The sequence below is a fragment of the Littorina saxatilis genome, linkage group LG17 (genome assembly GCF_037325665.1).
Source record: "Littorina saxatilis isolate snail1 linkage group LG17, US_GU_Lsax_2.0, whole genome shotgun sequence".
NCBI lineage: Eukaryota > Metazoa > Mollusca > Gastropoda > Littorinimorpha > Littorinidae > Littorina > Littorina saxatilis.
Window position 1 is genome coordinate 32171688 of NC_090261.1, and position 23545 is coordinate 32195232.

General features: G+C 42.0%; 1 protein-coding gene across 3 annotated transcripts; it reads right to left on the reverse strand.

Moving 5' to 3' along the window:
• Positions 1-37: 37 nt before the first annotated feature.
• Positions 38-23465, reverse strand: LOC138953092 (mucin-4-like). 3 transcript variants are annotated; one of them, XR_011451480.1, is made up of 18 exons: positions 23371-23465; positions 19187-21474; positions 18720-18776; positions 18128-18231; positions 17697-17724; positions 14505-15309; positions 13836-14019; positions 12886-13530; positions 11104-11474; positions 10493-10544; positions 9960-10046; positions 8957-9177; positions 7746-7899; positions 7109-7216; positions 6664-6770; positions 6084-6201; positions 2632-3020; positions 38-2560 (listed from the first exon to the last, which is right to left on the reverse strand). XR_011451480.1 is itself a non-coding variant. In XM_070324872.1 (17 exons), the coding sequence occupies exons 2-17, from the start codon at positions 21183-21185 to the stop codon at positions 2688-2690; spliced, it is 5352 nt and encodes a 1783-aa protein (XP_070180973.1). In that variant the 5' UTR covers positions 21186-21474; positions 23371-23465; the 3' UTR covers positions 38-2687. The 3 variants fall into 3 exon arrangements, 2 of the variants coding, with proteins under 2 accessions (XP_070180973.1, XP_070180972.1); XM_070324872.1 differs by having other exon boundaries at positions 38-3020; positions 11104-11453; XM_070324871.1 differs by having other exon boundaries at positions 38-3020.
• Positions 23466-23545: the final 80 nt, after the last annotated feature.

The window sequence follows — 23545 nt, forward strand, 5'->3', positions numbered from 1 at the left end:
CTAAGCAGGAAAGAAAAATGATTGGCAGTAAAACAAGTTCTGTAAAAATTTGACTTTATTTCAAAGAATTAAAAAAAACCAAGAGTGAGATATGGCATACAACACATCAGACTCAGAGCAAACCAAATCAAAGCACAATATTGGGATGGGAAGAATGTTTGGGTGGAGGGGGGTGGTTGGAACTGGAAGGGATGAAAATAGAGAACAGGAGATGAAAATAAAGACATGAACTCAACCGATAAGACAGAATAGTAATAAAAAATAAAAACACTATCCCCAAAATCAATCTTATTTTAAGTACCAACCTGCAGCAGTGTGTGTGTGAGCATGCGTGTGAGTGTATGTGTGTGTTTGCAAGACTGTTTCCAAACATGACTGTACTCCACGCATGATACATAATAATGGTTGGTTGATAAGTGAGAATTCAATACGTATGAAGAGGGTCGTTTGTACCCATTTTAACTTTTTTCAATTGATCTTTTTCTTGCATTATAAAGAATGAAAAAAAACACCATAACAGGTCATAATGATAATGTCAACAAAAATTCCCCTTTACATAATTTCAGTCCTGTACATCTGCAATATACACATGCAACTGTATCAAAAATTCACCAGGAAAAAACAAAATGGTTTCAAGGCCTCCCCTCCTCTTCATCAACCAAACTTCTGTTCAATGGAAAACATTATCACAATGTCCAGTTTGGAAGCATTTTTCTCACTTTTTGTGTGAAAACAAGATACATAAATCTACACAAACAAACATTGGATATGAACTTGCACAAAACATCTGTGAAGAAAAGATTTGAATCTGTGTCTGTTTCATGCGATCGAAATTGCATGCAAGAAAAGAAATGAAACTTGGAATTTAAACACACAAAATAAACTGCACCAAGTCTGACATTACCAAACTTGATTCTTGACAAAGCAGCATATTTAACTATTATTAAGTTTGTATTGCACAAATAAGCTGCAAGCTTAAAATGTTAAAACTACAGTTACTGTCTCTTCCAGTAACTGTCATCACCTTTATATGTTTCTACACACAGGCTGTAAACGTGAAAATAACAACAATGCAAGCATCCAACAAAGTCCAAATCGTGGTAGATTTGTTTTGTTTCTTCATACCACAAAACACAATTTATACACTTTGGAAATACATGTAGCTTTGAAAAGTAAGATCAGTCGGGCTATACCAGTAACATACACAGGTAACGACTCTTGCAAAGCATCAAAAAGCACCAGCATTAATTAAAGGTGGTCATCTACATTTTTGCTTTTTTTCAATAATCTTATAGTTAGATTTCGCTAAAAAGTTATGTCAGATGATGAATGAACCATGGGAAAAAAAGTTATAGAAAAAAAAATATATGTAAAAAAAGATTTTATTTTTGGGTAGCGTGACTCACGCTTCCAAGTTCCAATATTTTGTTTTCTGTTTGCTGAGAACATGTGCTTTGCCTAAAAATACTGATCAATCAAATTCATGTCACTATGCTTATAGCCACGCCCAAACAAGTGCAGCAACTGTTTGACACTGGAGCGCTGTCCACGTTTTTTTTTTAAACGCACGAAATGCACAGGATTTGAGAGGAGTTTTGCGCTTGGCATTTTCCAAATAAGGATATCCTACTATGAGTACTACGCTGGAATACTACAATGAATTTTCAAACAGCTACACTGGCTTCGTCTTTCCTGATCGAAAGGGGGTGTATTGTTGATATTTGTAGATAATAGACTCTGCATTTTAACGGTCAAATGGCGATTTCGGTATAAAAATGTAGACAAGGACCTTTAAGCTTATGTACAACACTGTCCATCAACATACATTTCTCAGTGGAATTGTGGGTTTTTTGCTGCCTTTGAAAGAAATGACTGCTGTGTGATAGTATGACAGAAGAATAATGCCAAGGTTACTCTCTCGAAGTCTTTGTACAGTTTGGATCTCGGTAGTCATCACCATACCCCATATTTCACAGATACAAAATGGAGGGGAATTAAACCGGCACCCCAGAGCTAGCTTAAACATTCTCTTTGAATTTCAATTGTGTCCCAAAAAATGCCAATGTCATCCTGAAGTGAAGATCGAATTCCCCATTTCATCCATGAAAGCATACTACATAAATTTGTGACAGCTGTATCTAAAGCTGTACTTATTTTTTTCTACTCCAACTGAAACCCTCTACTCTCTAACCCCTCAAATCGATCTCAAGTGAACAATCATCAGCTTGGAAATGCCCAAATTGATCTTTTTGTTTTGCATTGTCTGTTCTCCTGCTTCAAAATTCTGCACACAAACACTAGTCTTCTTCGATCTTCACATGATCCATGCAGTCTCTGCATTAAGTTTGTCTATCTCAGACATTGAAACTTGAAATACAAAAGCACACACTTTTTCATCTCTTAAGACGACGGCTCTGTTTTAACAACTTGCATGTTAAACACCATGATGACGGTAGAAGTGGGAAGAGCCATGCTGCCTTCAACATTCACGACGGCTCTGTTCCGACAACTTGCATGTTAAACACCATGATGACGGTAGAAGTGGGCAGAGCCGTGCTGCCTTCAACATTCACGACGGCTCTGTTTCAACAACTTGCATGTTAAACACCATGATGACGGTAGCCGTGCTGCCTCAAAATTCACAACGGTTCTGTTTCAACACCTGAATGACGGCAGAGCCATGCTGCCTACAACAGACACGACGGCTCTGTTCCAACAACTTGCGTGTTAAACACCTTGATGATCGTAGAACTAGGCAGAGCCGTGCACAGTTTCTCTGTGAAAGCTGTCACCGACACGTTCATCTCTACACTGCTGTCTTGCTCAACATCCGGGTCCAGAGTGGTGCCGGGTTTCAAAAGTGGAATGGTGTTTGGCGTGTCTGATGAGGTAGTAAGGGGAGAGAAATCTGGTGACGCTTCGTCTGCGTCATTTTGGTGCATGACCACGCCCCAGGTTAAGGATTTCAGCTGTGTCAGGCCTACCACTGCTGTCAGGGCATGGGAGTTCACCAGTGCAGGCTAGAAACAAAACGAAAGAAACGTAAATTTTTTGTGAGATGGAAAACAACAGTGATGAAGAGAAAGAAAAACAAGTCGAGTAAGGCGAAATTACTACATTTAGTCAAGCTGTCTAACTCATGGGATGAAACTGAACGCACTGTATTTTTTCACCAAGACAGTACAGCTTCGTCAATCCCCGCGTGAAGGAAATCGCTCACCTCCCACGTGCAAAACGTAGTGATCAGTGGTGTGCAAATCCACTAACCCGTGACCCGGGGGGAGTTAAAAATTGGCCGGGTTAGCTGAGGTCTTTGAGTAGCATTCCCGTGGGTTAGCTAAAAATTTCACAAACAAAACTCAAGATAGAGCTTCAAACGCCAACTCCTTACTCAAATGAATGGCCAAAATACATTTCCCCTTATTTTTCATAATGAAAACAAAGCCCAAACCGAAGCCCAAACAGTAAGTACTGTTTCTAAGGCGCTTTTTCTGAAGTGTTGATCGTGTTCAAAAATGTCATCTGCTTCAACGATGTGAGTTACATCCCTTAGTTTAGTTTTACATTTTGACCAATGAGAAAGCGCTCCCTAATTTGTTTCGGGCCACTGAAAAACAACCATGGCGTTGTTTAGGTTCGGGTTTTCTACTTCAAAAGCGGAAAGCAAAAGTGTTGAGATAAAGACTAAACAAGCGACGGACAAAGAGTACGATAGTCACAAACGTAAGAGGACGTTTCTTTCTAGTTGGTGTGATGAGTTCCCATGGCTACAGTTTGATGAGAGCACAGGAATCATGACGTGCAAGTGTTGCAAAAACTTTCCAAGTTTCGCGAATTCCAAGTCCGAGTTTGTTACGGGTTGTACAACTTATCACAAAGGAACTCTCAACTCTCACAGACCTGTTTACCCCTAAAACATTGCATATGTATTTTCTGGGAGCAAAATGAGGCAAATGTGTAGTTTTGTAATTGAATGTGTAGAATTTCTTGTCGACCTATCACAACAACAAGAACAATGATTGCTACTTTTTACCACATGTATTGATTGACTGACGGAAAAATGGGAATTGCAGACAGTGCAATGAGCATGATGTTTTCCTTTCCGCGAAGACAAGGCATGGGTAGTCCTGATGATATTTTGGCAGAAAGACTTGGTTCGGCGCATTGCTCGTCTTTTTCTTTTTGGTCGGTGGCCTTTCGGAGTCATTTTCTTCACAGTTCTCATCTTCACTTTCGTGTGCTCTGCGTTCAGCCATTGTGTCGAAACGCCCGCATGGTTTGGCAGTAACGCTTTCAGTTGTGCCCGGCATTTGCTTGGAGAAGCCTATTCGGCATTAACAAGCTACAACGCAACGCCCGTGGGCGCTTTACGCGCTGCACGCAGCAAACGACTGCTGGCCGAAAACATGGATTGGAAAATGGATCGGTCAAGGGAGATGAAGAAAATTACGGATTGTGATATGCGTAGCCGAAACAATACCGTTTGCGTGCAGGGACGGGGCGGTGTGAGAGCACAACGGGACAAGGAACAGGTGTAAAGACGAAAAAGAAAAAAAAAAGAATTTTTTTTAATTTTTTTTTTTAAATACCGTTTGCGTAGAAAACGACAGACTTGCGTAGTTGCGTAGTATATTATCCAAATTCGTAGTTTACTACGCTCAATGTGTAGTGTAAACAGGTCTGCTCTCATGATGGCAGCGTTGCTCATCGGCGATGCCTGATTAAGCATCAACGTGAGAAGGATAATGTGAAAATCCCCGAGAAACCCATCACATGTTTGAAGTTTCATTGTTATTGACTTACTTCTTTGTTCTTAGTTCGGACAGACTGGTCGTCGGCAGATGCTACCTTTCAGTGACTTATAATCCAATGTTTCTGTGTGTGAAACTTCAAAGACAAAATAAGAAAAGTTGTAGTGGGTTACCTATTTTTTTCCCGGGTGAGCTGGAAATGCGATTCTACTAACCCGTGGGTGAGTTGTTTATTTTTAAATTTGCACACCCCTGGTGATATTGACACGCCAGATTAGCGCGGTAGCGTATTGTGCTAAGCAGGAAAGCGCGCTTTTCTGTATTCTTGTTAACTTTCTGAGCTTGTTTTCAATACAACCTATCATATCTATATGTTTTTGGAATCAGAAAATGATAAAGAATAAGATGAAATCATTTTTGGATCGATTTCTTAAATTTTAATCGTAAGATTAATTAATCTATTTTCGTTAATTGTGATCACATTTTAAGAGTAAACATGACATATGTAATATATTCTTAGATTCAGAATGTGATGAAGAATACGATGCAATCAATTTTAAATCTGTTTGCAAAAAATCGATTTTAATGACAACTTTAATGAGCAAACTCATTAATTAATTTTTAAGCCTTCAAGCTGAAATGCAATACCAAAGTCCGGGCTTCGTCGAAGATTACTTGACCAAAATTTAAACCAATTTGGTTGAAAAATGAGAGCGTGACAGTGCCGCCTCAACTTTCACGAAAAGCCGGATATGACGTCATCAAAGACATTTATCAAAAAAAATGAAAAAAACGTCTGGAGATACCATACTCAGGATCTCTCATGTCAAGTTTCATGAAGATCGGTCCAGTAGTTTTCTCTGAATCGCTCTACACACACACACACACACACATACACCACACCCTCGTCTCGATTCCCCCCTCTACGTTAAAACATTTAGTCAAAACTTGACTATATGTAAAAAAAAAGGCTGTTTAATAAAATTGTGTGTGCAAAAAGATGCATAATGAAAAATCAAAGAATGGTTAATGTATTAAGATGTATGAAGAGTGACTTATACATGCTGCTCATTTCTACATACCATCATCCCCCCCCCCCCCCCCCCCCCCCCCCATCCCAAACCCCTCTTCCAGCCAGTGGACAGAACTGAACTGCACTGAAATTTCTGATGCCCTGATCACCTGCAATGAGGCCCTTCTGTGTGACAAGAAAAAGATGTAGACAAAAAGCAAAAAACAAACAAAAACACAAGACATTCTTGTTCACTAATCAGTCCACACAGAATAGAAAAACATTATGTTGCACTGCATCAGAGCGCACACACAACTCACCATCAAGCCATGGTTGGAGTGTGGCCATATCACCAGCGTGTCAAGATTAGGAAGCCGACTCAGCGATGACTCCATGGAAGCAGGGATTTCAAACAGAATCAACTCCAGCCTCTCCAACCTGGGAATGATCATGCGTAAATGTTGTCATTGTTACCACCATCCTGGGCACATTCTAAGATAAGTCACAGCAACATTTGTTCTTTCTTTGTTCTGTGGTGTCTCTTGTTTGTCCACCTTAAAGGCTGTTAGGTCGAGGTTCTTATGAACATGTTTTGTCCTTAATTAAACGTTCCAGATATTTAACTGTTTTTGTCTTTTAATTCTTGATTTGGATTGTTAGCAGTCTGTTGCGGATTATGGATTACAGGATCTGTTTCATGCATACTTGGTCTTATGCTTTGCATGTACACACAAAGGGAAATAAGGCACTAGCAGGTCTGCACATAAGTTGACCTGGGAGATCGAAAATATCTCCACCCTTAATCCCCCAGGTGCAGCCGGGATTCGAACCCTGAACCTTCAACACGGAAGTCCTAACCAATAGGTTACGCACCCTTTGATAACCTGTGTTTAAACTTACATTGTGAGCTTAGCAATGGCATCTCCAACTCCAATGTCAGGAATATCTCCCCCACAGACCAGCTTCAGGTGTCGCAGGTTTTGTAACTCGGCCAGTAGCTTGTATGTCTAAAAACAGTACATGGGGTTATTCACAAATGTTAACACTTTTCTGGTCTAGCTGTATGTCACTTTATAAAAACCGAATATCCCCATATTTAATAGTTGACGATTTTTTTGTCAAATCCCACTTCTGTCAAATAGGCTTTGTGTGTGTATGTCTTCTGAATTTGTGTATATGCACAGGTATTTATGGCAGGAATAAAGTTTCACTCGGAAAGACAAGTGACGTGTGTGTGTATGTGTGTGTGTGTGTGTGTGTGTATGTATGTGTGCGCATGTTTGTGTGTGTGTTGAAGCACACATGTATGAGTGTACATATTTCTCTCATGCCTGTCCGTGTTTACCTCTGATGTCCAGTAGAGGCAGTCACCTAGCTCCAACACTTCCAGCTGCTTCATCTCACTTAAGAACGTGTAGTCACTGTCCCGCAAGGCACACAGCGATGTCAAAGACTGAAACAGCAAGGACAATAGACGATAACTCGGGTCTGTTAGGATTGTGAAAGACTGAATACGTGTGCTATTATTGAGGCAAACGTTCCCATTGGACATTATAAGTCAGTCACTAGCGTCTGAAACACATTGAGCATTTTTAGAAACCTTGTCTCACTAAAACCAAGAGTATTCACTCTTTCCCAAACCAGTACAAACCTGAAAGAGTTATTTCCGGAGTGTGTCTATTTCACAAAAACAACAGAAACAAAAAAACAAAACAAAAATTGCAGGTTCTGAAACTGACCTTCCTCCTTTCTTTCTTTTCTTCTTCAGAGGATGATGATTATCAAAAGGGAGAATTTTAATACAGCAGACACTTCCATCTCAGACTTCAGAGATTAAATCTTGAAAGGGAGATATTATGTAAAAACTGCAAGGCAAGGTTATCATTGGGATAGAAAGACCAACACTACGCCCAACACTACGACCAACACTACGCCCAACAAAGACGAGAAAGACAGACCAAGAAAAACAAAGTCTGACCTACCAAAGTGTGAAGACGACTGAGGTTGGCCAGCTGAGAGAGAGTGCCGCTGAAGGTGAAGGGGGGCAGAGTCAGGCCAGACACCCCTCGCAGTCTCAACTCCAACAGCTTACGAAGGCCCGCCAGCTTGCCAATGTCCAGCTTGCTCTTGGCTGTCCTGAACACCCAAGAAAGACAGCAAAGAGTCAATATGGCGACTTTGTTTGGGGGATGGATGCAAGCTTAATCAGAGTATGCCTGAATTGAATATTTTGCCCTTACAGCGGATGCCACTGACAAAACAGAAAACAAGTTGTGTAAGGCGAAAATTACTACATTTAGTCAAGCTGTGGAACTCACAGAATGAAATTGAACGTAGTCCGCCGCTAGTGCAAAAGGCAGTGAAAGTGACGAGCCTGTTTGGCGCGGTAGCGGTTGCGCTGTGCTTCATAGCACGCTTTACTGTACCTCTCTTCGTTTTAACTTTCTGAGCGTGTTTTTAATCCAAACATATCATATCTATATGTTTTTGCAATCAGGAACCGACAAGGAATAAGATGAAAGTGTTTTCAAATTAATTTTCGAAAATTTAATTTTGATCATAATTTTTAATTTTTTTAATTTTCAGAGCTTGTTTTTAATCCAAATATAACATATTTATATGTTTTTGGAATCAGAAAATGATGAAGAATAAGATGAACGTAAATTTGGATCGTTTTATATTTTTTTAGGTTTTTTTTTTTTACAATTTTCAGATTTTTAATGACCAAAGTCATTAATTAATTTTTAAGCCACCAAGCTGAAATGCAATACCAAAGTCCGGCCTTCGTCGAAGATTGCTTGGCCAAAATTTCAATCAATTTGATTGAAAAATGAGGGTGTGACAGTGCCGCCTCAACTTTTACAAAAAGCCGGATATGACGTCATCAAAGACATTTATCGAAAAAATGAAAAAAACGTCCGGGGATATCATACCCAGGAACTCTCATGTCAAATTTCATAAAGATCGGTCCAGTAGTTTACTCTGAATCGCTCTACACACACACATGCACACACACACACACACACACACACAGACACACTTACACCACGACCCTCGTCTCGATTCCCTCTCTATGTTAAAACATTTAGTCAAAACTTGACTAAATGTAAAAAAGAACTCCTCTCCCCTGCTTCCAAAAATCGTAGTCACATATACATACAATTACACTAAACCCAAACAAAATAAACCTCACCACTTTTCCTCATTGCAGAAGTCGGAGATGTGCTCGGCGCGGAGGACTTCAAGGTCAGGTAGTTTCTCTGCAACCATATGCAGCACCAGCGCCGGAACCAAACCGAACTCTACGCTGCGAAGGCCGCTCAATATGTCAAGGTAATTGAGTAGCTGACCCCACGACAACATCCAGTCACCGTTTGACTTTGGGCTGCCATTGTGGTGGATGTTTTGTAGACACTAGAGAGAGAAAAGAAGAACTTGAGTTCAGTTTTAAATAACAAATATTTTTCTTGCTGCCAAGCTTTTACTGAATGTCACTGAAACCTTGTTGAATCGAAGTAAGGTGGAAATCAAAAACACAATCTTATGTGAACAACTTTCTTTCACAATGTAATTTTCAAGTGCTATTCTTCTTCTGCGTTCGTGGGCTGAAACTCCCACGTACACTCGTGTTTTTGCACGAGTGGAATTTTACGTGTATGACCGTTTTTACCCCGCCATTAAGGCAGCCATACGCCGCTTTCGGAGGAAGCATGCTGGGTATTTTCGTGTTTCTATAACCCACCGAACTCTGACATGGATTACAGGATCTTTTCCGTGCGCACTTGGTCTTGTGCTTGCGTGTACACACGAAGGGGGATAAGCCACTAGCAGGTCTGCACATAAGTTGACCTGGGAGATCGGAAAAATCTCCACACTTAACCCACCAGGCGGCTGCGGCCGGGATTCGAACCCTCGACCTTCCGATTAAGAGGCCGACGTCTTACCACCCCGCCACAGCGCCCGTCTTCAAGTGCTATAATATACCAGTTCAATGCATAAGAGAGGACAGTTACGAGTCACTGGGCTTATTCAGTATAAAGGTCACAACTTTGAATATATTTATTAAAATAAAATGTCTTCATAGAACACCCGGAAAAAAGTCACACAAATAACCACCAAAACAACAAACGAGACCAAGATAAACATTTTTTTTCACGCAAAAGAGTTTCAGTAGAAAAAAAGTATGTATTGCGTACCAGGATCTGTGTTCCACAGGAACGTAAGCACTCTGTGGCTTTATCCCAGTGAGTAATGTGCAGCCCTTTCAGGTCAACTCTCTGCCACTGGAAACAAAACAGTTCACCGATACAGTGGAACACTTATTTTAAGACCCCCCCCCCTCCCCCCAAGTTAAGACTTCCTCCTGTTTTTAGACCCTGTTTTCTCATACTTTTTGTTCATAACTTCAGGTAATCTACCTCCAATTTAAGACTTGCTCCTTTGTAAGACTTGATTTTCTTAGTTTTTTGTGTTCTAAAAAGGGGGCACTGTATAAGGAAAACCATAACAGCTACAGATCTCTGTTTGCAAGCAGTCACTTTTAATGAAGAAATCACAGAGCTATGAAGGAATCACATAGCACATAACTTATTTTACTGCTGAAATAATCAACTCTGAAGAATAAATCACAAAGCACAGTACTTTATCCAACAGATGAAATGGTAAGAGCAAGAGTACAAAAGTGCACTTAATCACGCATACAAATATACACTTAGGCAAACAAGCTTACCAATTGCTTCTGACAAGAAATTTGATGCCACGTTCTGCACACCAGACCAGCTCTGAAAATAACAACGGCAAATATGAAAAATCGTGTGATTTCTTATCATAGAATTTTTTAATTTGTTTGTGCTGGTATACCACAAAGATTAAATCATATTTTTTTCAAGCATTTCTTGTTGAGAGTTCACAAGAGAGAAAGAGAAAGAGAAAGAGAGAGAGAGAGAGAGAGAGAGAGAGAGAGAGAGAGAGAGAGAGAGAGAGAGAGAGAGACAGACAGACAGAGAGAGACAGAGAGACAGACAGAGACAGACGGAGAGAGGCAAAGCGTGAGTACTGAGAGAGTGACCACACTAGATGTTTTGAAAATGGGTAAGGCGAGAGGAATGCTTCAAACAAAATCCAGTCAATTGGTCACGGCAACAGGTCAAACTAAATTGTAATCACAAAGCAATAGACTTATTTTGATATGAAAACCCGTAAAATGCAATAAAAACTGGTTGGACCATTAATTTTGGTGTCCTGTATTTTCACACAAAGACTGAAAATACACCTGAAATCTCAGTTGAATGTGAACGCCAGACTAGACAATTCACACAGGAAGATACAAGGTCAACATACCTCAAAAGGTCAGGAACACTGAGGTAGCGGAAGATCTCAAGCATACAATCAAATCCGCCAAACAGTCTGTGCATTCTGCACTGGGTGAAATCAATGCCCACGTGACTCTTCCTACTGCGCTGTTTGTAGGTTTGAACCCTTTCCGATGACTCTGAACCCCTACTGCTGATCGTATCCTGCGAGGAAGCAGAAGACGGTCTGGTACTCTGGTGACCGTCCTTGCCAGCGGAGATTGTTCCAGAGTTCACGGGGCTTGCTGTGGTGTTGTTGTTGGCGTTGTTTGAGACGGTGACAGACACCTTGGCGTTGGAATCAGAAGGTATAGGGAAGGTGCTGGGGGGTAGCAGCACCTTCATAGAAGAGAAAGGGGACTGAAAATAATCAGCGAGGCATCAGGCATGCAGTGCGATGGCAAAGGAAGCGGTCTGACACCAGGTCAATGATGAAATGTTAACGCACACACACACACACACACACACACACACACACACACAGTACAGGGCTGTACTTTGCAAATAAAAAGGGAAATAAAAGAAAAAAAAATGTTGAAAAACCAAATAATTCTTTACTCACCAATACAACTACAAGAACAGCACATACAAAACCAAATAAAATGTTCGCCCGTGGGGGCTTCTTCAGGACTAACAATAACATATAGAGGGGGAAAAAGCAAAAGCAAAAGCAGCAGAACAAAAAAAGGTATGAAAAGAAGAGTTTGAAGTCCGTCAGAATGAGGAATGGATGTATACAGAGAACAAAGTTAACATCCATGGTGAACTGAAGGTTGGGAATTGAAAAGAAACAAGAGGCGAAGCCTTCAAGGCTCACGTAAGAAATCGACAAACAGTAACACAAACTCAATAACTCCGTCACATATACACACACACAGTAAGCATAGGTGACACGGTGCAAGAGTGAGAGACACTAGATCTAGATCTGTCTGTCTGTAGCCTACTTACGGGGACACGACTGCCAGATCGACACTGCGCAGACACTGGAAACACGCTGTGCAGATTAACCTGTAGGAAATCTCCTTTGGTATCTTCTGTATCTATTTTTCTGGAGCTACGAAACCGAACAATGTGAAATCGTCTTCTCCGAATCGGCGAACTGCAGCTCGGTGATGACTGTATCTATACCACAATCCTTCACGCGATCTGACCTAACCTTGACCCCTGACCTGGTCTACATACCACACACGACACAAACCAGTCACCTGTGTTTACCCCCCCAAAACTCCCCACCACCCGTTTTCTTTGGATACATACTTTAACTACATACGTACCGACGAAATGTTGATTATTGCTTCAATACTTTGAAGCTGTTGCTTGGATAATAACCAGGTAAAATTAGTATTTCGGTGTTCAGTCAAATGTTAAAGTTTCTACCACAGACATACATGTATACATACGCACGCACAGACAGACAAAAGTTAGCATCGCATAGGCTACACTTACGTGAGTCAAAAAGAAACGGATAAAAATAAGCACCAGATAAGCAGAGAACATACAATTAATAAACACCTGAATTCACGGTCTGATAGGGACACAAAAGTGTTGGGGCTCTTTCACTCTCAAGTAATATAATAAAAAATTCTCTTGTGAACACAAACGTGGATCCTTGGATCACAAGTCCAGTGCTCTTCCAACTGAGCTACCCAGCATTTGATTCACATTTAAATGCTCAAAGCCTTCCACACAAACACACACACACACACACACACACCCACACCTACACATTCTCTCAAAGTCAAACCAAACCCAAATCTCTGAAAATATCTACCTTGAGACCATCAGGAGAGTTGATGATGCAGGACGGAGGGACTACCACCTGTGTGTTGTTCAGTTTCACCGCCAGTGGCTGCGACAGATTCAGCTGACTGAGCAGCGAGGCAGGCAGCGTCATAATCTGCGGCTGCGGTTGAGCCTGACTGACCTGGGTCAAACCAAGAGAGGAAGAAGAGTTTGTCATGGACATGGTGGTAGGGATGTGTGAAACGCTGGACATCGCAACACCTGGAGCGGCGGTCAGTCTTGGAGGGCGGAGGGGAGGGAGGAGCCGTTTTCCAGATAGGAGGGTGAGAGGGGCAGCTATGCCTCTGACCAACTGCGGAGGGGTGATGGGAGTGGGTGCAAGATTTCTCAGCATCTGTATGGAGTCCATCCTCGGCCCAGTCGCAGGCGGTGCTTGCCGAACTGCGAGTAAGGGTGGGCGGAAAGGGGCCATGGTAGCACTGGTGGTGGCATAAGAAGTTTGACCGGAGGTCAATGGAGTGCGTACGTACAACACCCTTGTGCCCTGCGACTGTGAGATGGAGGTGGGCACACAGGAGACGGAAGTGAGGATGAAGGTGGAGGTGTTAGGTGAAGATGACGACCTTGACTGCGGCAGGTCTATGCGTTGGGTCGATGGCGTAGACTTACATCGCTGCAACAGTTCAGTAATCCCACATTACAATGAATGTTAGTTTTCGTGGTTTTTTTTTTTTACAATGTGCGAGTGTGTGTGCCTGTGAATATGTCTGGTTTTTGAAAATGTTTCGGATGAAAGCAGGAATTAGCTGATGCCAGTTCAGTACACTGATGCTGCTAGGTTGGCAGGATCTGCCTCTGAAACCATACAGTATCGAATCTGCAACAACTTTTCACAGTCTCTTAATTTCCTTTTCAAATCAATTCAACCAGAAGGGTGAGACCCCCCCCCCCCCCCCCCTCCCTTAAAGTATTGCTTACCAAGCACTTAAAAGTGGGCAGCGTCCAGGGTATCTCCTTGTTAGGATCGACATTGACACACTGGTGATGAAAGAGGCACATGCAGACGCAGCACTGGAGGGTGGGAGGGACGCCGTCCAGTCCTGGACAGTTGTTGCTGCACAGCTGACCATCAGACAGAGCCAGCTCCTTGGATTTGTTATTGCTGGAAAAGTTTACAAACCAATCATGAAACTGTCATAGATCTGTGTGTCGCATCAGGAAAAACAATAGACAGCCATGTTCTGGAAACCCAAGCAAAGAAACAAATGAACAAATGTTGAAATCAATCAGCAAATGATGTGTATATAGCCTCATATTATCATTCACAATGGCATCAAAATATGTAACTGCCTGTATAACTTATTGATACTTTATGGTGTCTCTGTAAGTTAGATACAGAGTCTTCTACCCAAGAAACAACAATTCAGCAAGATGCACGGACTAAAACGGCAACAACAGCTGCTAACAACTTACATGTGACAACTTGACTCTCCAACTAGTAGTAGTACACACACCCAGCATTCTTGTTGTTGCTAGCTTTCCGCTGGGAGGAAGCGACCCAAATTTCCAAGCAATGGGATAATAAACTTACAAAGTAAAAATAATGTAACTATCTTTAACAAGGCACCTCAGTAAATGCACACATACCTGTACGTGTAATCGGTCTTTTTAGGTACGAAGCGAGGCGTGGTACTTTTCCTGGCAGTGGATTTGTAACGAATAGGCTTTACCGGAGGGGAGCGATGAATATGCACAGTTCCGATGTCACTTCCATCCTCCCTGTCCTTCTCTCCTCCCTCTTCGTCGCTAAGCTGCTCCTCCTTAATATCGCCAGGTAGAAGCATCATGCGCGGGGGTTTTCCTGGACTTTCCTCAAAACTGTCCCCTTCCTCTTCCTGAAGGTCAGCTTCATCAAAGTGCGGTGACTCTTCCGCTCGATCGATAATGATGTCCGGTTCTGGCATGGACTGGATGAGGATTTCGCGGTCTTCGTGCTGCCGCCTGCCTCTGTGCTTGCCAAATACGCTACGAGTTTTGTTCCACTTGGGTTTTTGGTCTTCGTCGTACGGGTCATATTCCTCGTCATCTTCATCCATTTGAGCCTCCATATCACTGAGGTCATCAGGGTGGAAGAACGAAGACTTTGATGTTGTATCGTACGTCTTGTAAACCGTTCTAGACGATTTCCCTGCGAGGGTGCCTGAAGTTGAGGGCTGTGGTACGATCGTAATTCTCCTTGCAAGACCCGCTCCAATCTTGATTCTCACCTTGTTAATTTTTGGCATCTGCGCAGGGCTTGGGCTGGGAGTAAACGTCTTTGGTGAATTTTTATCTGGTTTGCGTCCACTGTTTTTCCCCGCCTGTCGGACCATCTCAAAAGGTTCCTCAGAGATCGGCTTCTTGTAGAAAGTGAAGTTGTCCATTGTGATACCAGGTGTACTGTGTTCCTTCACTGTAAAAAGCCACAGATATGTTACACATACACAAGTAACAAATCTACTCTGAAAAAATGACAAACACATTTCTTTTAATCGTTTTACGCCGAAAGAAAATTCAGTGATGCTGGTGATTCATGAATGAAGATTTTGAGTGCAAAATTACTCGTCTAATACACGCCTAATGACATTGACACTCCTGCCAATTTGAAGGCAATCTTTGTGATTTGCTTCAATTAAATTAATCACTCAAATGTTTTAAATGACATCATTATGGGTTGAAAAGTGCACGACTTCTAAAACAATGCAGACTAATTATGTACATACATGTATGTATATATATATTTATATTTTTTTCTTTCTTAATCTTATTCATATATGTTTTACTAGATGAATACCCGCTTCGCCGGGTACGGCTTCGCTGGGAAGAAGTCAAACCGAATACCCGGCTGTGCCGGGGACCCGGCTTTGCCGGCGCACCGCACGAAGGAAGGGAGATAAACGCGCAAAACACTGGAGAAGAGTAATACCCGGCTTTGCCGGGACAGTGACCTTCTAAAAATAGTATAACGGGAATATGGATTGAGCGTTGTCGACAGTGACCTTCTAAAAATAGAAACGGGAATATGGATTGACGCCACACGAAGGAAGGGAGATAAACGCTGAAAACACTGGAGAAGATAAGGAAGAGTTACTGGGAATGGATCCAGAGAAAAACCAAAATCGGTTCAGCGCTGCGCGCTGAGAGCACGTGTTGAAATATCTCATCGACCAGGTTGTGTCCGGGGTGTACCTGAATATGGCCACCAAATTTGAAAGAGATCCATCGAGAACTTTGGCCGTGCATCGCGGACACACACACACACACACAGAGACACAAGTCGTATATATATATATAGATACATAAGGATCAGGTATCATATACAGTAGAACCCCCTGTTTACGACTTTGGAAAAACCTTGAAAATTAGGTCGTAAAAAGGGGGGGTCTTAAAAGGGGGGTTTGAGTTTTTGGCCGGTCGGTCATGAACTTGGTTGCAGTGTATGAACTGTCATGTTTACACACAAACACACAGTTGCAGTTTACTGTCATATCAAAACACACACACACACACACACACACACACACACACACATTACAGCAGAACAACTTGAACTCAAATTTCAAAGAAAATTTACTCATGGCGTAATGCTCGCTCCCCGCTGAGTGAAGCACATTTGACATTGTGGCGCAACCAGTAAAATCCAAATGTCCTAACTCGATAGAAAGCATAACGGCTTTTCTCCCGAATCATCTTTCCGCTCATATGAATGATTCGTCGCCTTGCATCGCTAAACTTGACCACGATTGTTGAGGTCTTCGTACAGGCTCCTCTCTTTGCGTACTTTCGCTTCGCTATCCTTCTCACCATCTAGATAACACCGAGTCCTTATTATCCTTGACGACACACAGGATTTTCGTATTCCCGACTCCCAAGGAAGTCGCCGCGGATAGCCACTTCGCTCGATTAGCGATTACTTTATTAGCTCTCTACTCAAGAGTCGGCGCTTTTCTTTTTCTTTCGCGAATCTTCGTTTGTCAACAAGACAGTCGTCGTGACAAGATAGTGTGCAGAAGAAAACCGGATGTATCAGGATCTCGCGCGCGCGAGATTTCGTTTTTATTTATTTCTTCTCGCGATAGTTGGAGGAGCGAGAGCCGCCATGTTGTGTTTTCGTCTGCTCGAAATATGCGCAAAAGTCGTAAATCATCCCAAAAGGCTCGGTCGTAAGTCGCGTTTTGGGTCATTATCCTTGACGATACACAGGATTTGCGTCTTCCCGACTCCTAAGGAAGTCGCCGCGGATTCTATCGTGCGCGAGATTTAGTTTTTTTTTCGTCTCGCGATAGTTCGAGGAGCAAGAGCCGCCATGTATTGTTTTCGTCTGCTCGACTATAAATGCGCGAAAGTCGTAATTCATCCCCAAAAGCTCAGTCGTAAGTCGCGTTTTGGGGTGAGTCGTTCACTGGGGGTTCATTATATAGTAGAATGCATCCGTGGTAGCAAAATCGGTCGTAAAAAGGGGGTGGTCGTAAACAGGGGGGTCGCTAAGGGGGAGTACTACTGTAGTCCTGTAAGGTTAACCTCATGGATATTCGTGTTGCTTTCTCCCAGGGAAATCGAGCTGCCACATAGTACGGCGCTACCCACATTTTGTTGTTGTTGCGTGTGTTCATGTTATTAAGCCCTGAGACTTTCGCTGTGAACGTGGGATCTTTATCGTGCACACTGGGGTGTTCAGACACCAAGAAGGATCTGCAAAAAGTTGACTCTGGGAAATAAATCCCTCGCTGAACCTGTTTATTGAACCAGGTATATAAATACTACAGCGCTATGAGTATGGAAAAAAAGAAATCTACTTACAGTAATCACCAATCATGACCCGAGATCTCTGAAAAAACCCAATATGACATGTATTCAGATGTTTACAAGTGCAATGAGTCCACAACCAAAAACATTCATATATGCATGATCCAACAAAATAACAGGAGAAATGCATCACACTAACTGATAAGGGAAAAAAGTCAGAAACACCTTTTTAGATGGCCTGCGCCTTAATTTGATATAATAAGCACAAACTATGCATTTTTTCACACATCACATGGATAAAACTAAAATGTTTTCACAACACTTAGCTCAAATATATCATATGTTGTTAAGCTTACAGTTACGATGGATAAAGCATAATTAGCTCTTTTGTGTCACAGCAGCCTACAGAGTGACAGGAAAAAGGCATAAAAGAATTTCCTATGAGGACTATACACGTAGAAGAACAAGATAGAATGCATCAGTACCAGCTTCTTTCCCTCTGGCGTGAAGTAGTAGACGTCAGCAGGGGGATTCTTCCGCTTTGATAACTCGTCAAAGACCCCTCGAAACACCAGCTCTCTCTTCCAGCCTGAAAGTAACAAACCACAATAACAACCATGATACGTACTACAATGCATTTGATTAAAATCCCCTTTTCTTCACCTAGTATCAGCTAAAACACTGTTCAACTTACTACCAACAGAAGAATCAAAGGAAAAAGCGAAACACTGTTAAAGATCTGTAAACGGGCGTGATGAGACGCATTTAATAAAACTAGAATAAAGATAAAAGAATCAAGTACAACTTCAACAAGGATAAAGCCATTGTCGGTGTACATGCACAGCTGGTTCACAATTCTGCTGCTGGGGGGTGCTGTGATGCACCATTCATTTTCCTGCTTTCACATCTGTTGTTATAAGCTTGAAAACATAAAATAACACAAGCAGGAGCGATGTCGGATAAAGGAACCCACATGCTGCTTCCTAAACAACTTGCTTCCTGACTGTATCCAAGTCTCGAAAAAGATGTTCAGAGTTACTTTAAAGTGCTTGTTTCCCAAGATTTTCTCTGACTTACCATGCTCTTCCAAGGGCAGAAGATATGGTCCCACATCAAACGGCAAATCACTAGGATCTGGAAAGAAAAGACAAGATGGTCAAATTAAATTAAGCCTTACTTTTCGGTGGCTGTATCAGCAATCAAAGATAAAATGCCTTCCAAGGGTGTACAATTACAATAAAAGAAAAAATTTATGAACATTTATGGTAAACATTATACACCTCTGGCATGTGCACTGCTTGAACGAAGAGTTGTAAAATGTTATTTGTGTAGCATAGTGTGGAAATTGTTTTAGCTTTAAAATATTACTGATGTGATTGTGAATCAAATTCAATACTTTATTCTCCCTATTCAAATGATTCTTGATTTTGGAACATTGGCAGTCTATCACTCCCAAATTTATTTTCTGATTCAAAAGATTCAGTATTGCAAACCATCTAACACAAGTACATGTATAAAATCAAATAACTGTTCATGCCAAATACCTGTTTTGAATACTTTGGCTTTCTTGGCAGGCGGTTCTGACTGGATCTCTTTCCTCTCTGGCGTGGCAGGTGTACCCGGGGTGGGGGTGCTTTTCGTCGACACCTCTTCCGAGGAAGATTTGTTAGGCGTACTCTTTGTCAGCATCTCTTCTGAGGGAAATTTGGAAGGTGTACTCTTTGTCGGCATCTCTTCTGAGGGAGTTTTGTTCGGCGTACTCTTTGTCGGCATCTCTTCTGAGGAAAGTTTGGAAGGTGTACTCTTTGTCGGCATCTCTTCTGAGGGAGTTTTGTTCGGCGTACTCTTTGTCGGCATCTCTTCTGAGGAAAGTTTGGAAGGTGTACTCTTTGTCGGCATCTCTTCTGAGGAGGTCTCCGAAGGTGTAACCTGCGTCAGCATCCGTTCCAGAGATGATTTTGCAGGTGTGCTCTCCGTTAAAACTTCTCGCAGAGAAGATTTTGAAGGTGTTTGTGGCGACACTGTCACATCTTGAGAAACATCTGACTGGGAGCTGGTGCTGTCCAGACGAGCTTTTCCTACTGAGCGCTTTCTACCGGCCAAACGAGCATCCTTCGTCTCATGGACTCCGTTCTGATCTTTAGCCGCCAGCAGGGCAAGCTGTCTCAGTTTAACTGACTCTGAGATGCTGCAGCCGATGAAACTGTGTGGAGAATTAGCACCGGGGGCAGCAACACTGGACAGACTACTATCAACAGAAACCCATTTAGCTGGACTAGCAACTGAACCCTGTTTTCTATCACTTGTTTTGGTCTTTTCTGGTTCAGCGAGTTCACTATCTTCCACATCCCCTCTGTGTTGCGTTTCACCCTCTACCATATCTACATCTTTTGCGCTTGTAACATCACTGCTGTTATTTTTCACAGAGATGTTCTCTTCTGTTTCCATTAGTTCTGTTTTTTTAGATTCACTTGTACTAGGTACACTGTCTGAAACACTTGAGCGTTCACTTCTTTTTTTGCTATTTCTGTTTAACCGAGATCGGCTTTGGTCTGAAGTCTCAGCCACAGCTGTGAGACTGGTGTCTTTCCCTCCAGCGTCTGACTTCTCACCCAGTGGATTTCCATTCCCTGCGTCTGAATTTGAAGAAGTTGGAATGACATGAGCTCCATCTACCTTAGTGTCTTCACGTTGATCACTTAGATTAGCATTTTTCTGCTTCTTCAGAGGTGGACAGCTTTTTCCAGTCAACAAAGATACCATCTTGGGAAGAGTTATGGAATTATTAGGACTCTCTTGCGATTGAGCCTTGTCAAACTGTCCTCTTTCTTCTGTGCCTTCCTCGCTCAGACCTGAAATAACCCCATCTTCTTCCAGGCCTTCTTGATGCTGCTGAGTGGAAGAACTACCCATACCACAGGACCCATTGCCGCTTTCTTCTTTACTTGCAAGTCCAGGACTATCATTTTCATCCTGCGTCGTTGCTATTTCTTCATTCGATGCATCAAAATCCATCTGACTGACGAGCCGCTCACCTTGCACAATACTTCTGGCGGACAGAAGATGCTCGGCCAGGAGGCTCCTCATACCGGCAGGGCTGTTAGGTGCTGATGCCATCGTTGCCACGGGAATGAACTCACCATCATCATCTTCTTCCTCCGCCTCCTCCGCTACAGCGAGAGACGTGCTCTGTTGCAAAGATCTTCTTGATCTCCTCCCACCTTTTTTTTCTGATTTGGCTGATGACGTCTGTTCTGCTGTTGACGGATTGTCTTGTGATGGCGGTGCTTTTGTCAGAGATTTTGCTCGGGTTGTCTGCTTCTTGGCTAGTGACTTTGCTGAGGTATGCTGATCTTCATCTGGTCCGCTGGACCTTCGACTTGATCTTCTCGCCGACCTTGCATTTTCTGGGACTTGTGGAGTTTCAGTTTCAGAGGCTGGTCGGGCAAAGCTGTGGTCATGCAAAAGGGAGGAACCTGCAGGGGGTTTTGCAACAACCTCTGCCTTGGGGGATGGGTTTATGACAGCGTAAATATGATCCATAGTGGCTTATCATTTACTGAATTTCTCTACATTTGCAGAGTATCACAATGGAATTAAGGAGAGGCATAGTTAATTGCCAGGTGTACAACACTTGGTTTTTCAACATCTTCGTTCGATCACTTCCACGACACAAGCTCTAGTTCCTAAAATGTAGGCAACCCAAGGAAGTCGTTCATTCTGCCTTTGTTCATACAGCACACTGCTTAGAAACCGAAGAGGTAGTCAGCAAGGATGATCATGGCAGCTTACTGAAGATACAGGGGATAGCTATTTCAAAACTTGAAGCTGCCTGAAACAAAGTGCACATCATGTGTGTAAGTGAGCATGTTTTAAATTGTTAAGATACATAACACTAATAAGAGACTGTTCTTTACAAAGAAATAAAATCCCCATATATAACTCAAATCTCCTGCATAAAGCACACTCAAAAATGTTGGCCAATCATCGACAAAGCTCTAACTGTGCAAAGTTGCACTGGGCATGGGCCACAATTTGTGTTTTTGTGCTTCATCTCATAAATAATGTTCAGTATGTTAGTTGTTACTCTAAAGGTAAGGAACCTTTCAATTCTGACCGTTGCAATAAGAAAGTGGGTACACGTATTGCCTTTTTCATGTAACAACTAACATCAAGAGATGTTAACAATGCTGGCACGTTGAATAGGTTACTAGAAAAAGCCAGAGCCAGCTCTTTCTCCGTAGAGCTAGTATGTAACTTGTAAGCTGGAATATATATCCAGGATCAGATTACTTCATAAAATGGTATTTAAATACTGATTAAAAAAAAAAACACACCAAGAAAAGCGTTCTTTTCTTCTTTGTTCATGGGTTCAAACTCCAACGATCTTTTATGTGTATGACCGTTTTTAACCCGCCATTCAGGCAGCCATACACCACTTTCAGTGGAAGCATGCTGGGTATATTTGTGTTTTTATTGTATTAACCCACCAAACTCTGACATGGATTACACTGGGTCTGGTGCTTGCGTGTACACACGGAGGGGGATTAGGCACTAGCAGATCTGCACGTAAGTTGACCTTGGAAATTGGACAAATCTCCACCTTACCAAGCGCGGCCGGGATTCGAACCCGCAACTTTCAGCATGAGAAGCTGGGCTACTGCGCCCATTTGAGAAAAGCGTTGACCTGTTTCAGTTTCACTGGTAATAACACGCTTCAAATAAAAATGACCTTGGAATTAAAAAATATCTGTCAGAGTCATGCTGTTTTCATATGATGATATGTACTGTCTTTGATCCTTTTTTCGTGACATTTATCTTGGACAGGGCATGATTTCTACAGCGTAAAGTTTCGCATTAAGAAGTATGCGGTCATATGCTCGTGTAACTCAAATGATACTATGTTGTGAAGTGCAGGCATCTAAAATCATTGATGCCCGATGCCTTGTCATTATTTCCTGCTTGTACAATTTTGTACATATCGCATTTTCCCTTACTCAGTTAAAATCAATGACATTGCAAGTGCCTTGAAAGAAATAACCCATGACCTCTTGACATGCATTAGTCACATTAGAGTACATGCACAAGGTTATACTTAGACAATATATACTGCAACGCCCTCTATCACGTCAAGTACACTACCACTCAACAGTGAGGGCCAAGGGGGATAATCATTAGCCAAACAGCAAAGCAATGCTGCAGACAGCATGCACAACAGACACGACACAGTTTGCACCATGTACGGCTGTTTCAGCAATGATAATAATATATTTAGCACACTCATATGTTTTCCTTGCTGTCATACATCGAACTGGTCGTTAAAAATCGTGTTTACCTAGAACATCCTCTCGGTTTTAATTTTCAATCGTCATCAAGTCAGTCAAGAGATGTGATGCCATTTTAGTTTCAGTCCAAGTTCCAACGTTTCATGCTCAACACACCTGACAAGAACATTGCCTACCAACACTTGAAATTATCTCCAAACATTTCACATTGAAGTTAGGCGCATGTTCGTAGCAAATCTGATTTAACGTTCATGTTAAATTATAAAATTGTGCTCGATCGAGGAACAACACACCAACTTGACCAAGCACATTGATTCTTGAACTTGAACGATGAAAACAAATCGAAGTACCAGCTAAAATAGTTCTCACGTGTACAGGAATTTGAAACAGGTATTCCACGAGGCCAAGACTAACACTTCATACCTCAGCGCACTAATTCTTACCGCATATAAATTTAAAGTAAAAACACACTTGACAGTTTTCAAAAGCAACACAACTTTCTCAGGCTCTTTTCGTGTCGTAAGCTTATCATTTTTTCATTTACCGTCAATCTCGCCAGCTTGAATCTCGTGATGCTGATAACTACGTAATAAGGAAGCATTTGTGAAAAGATCATGT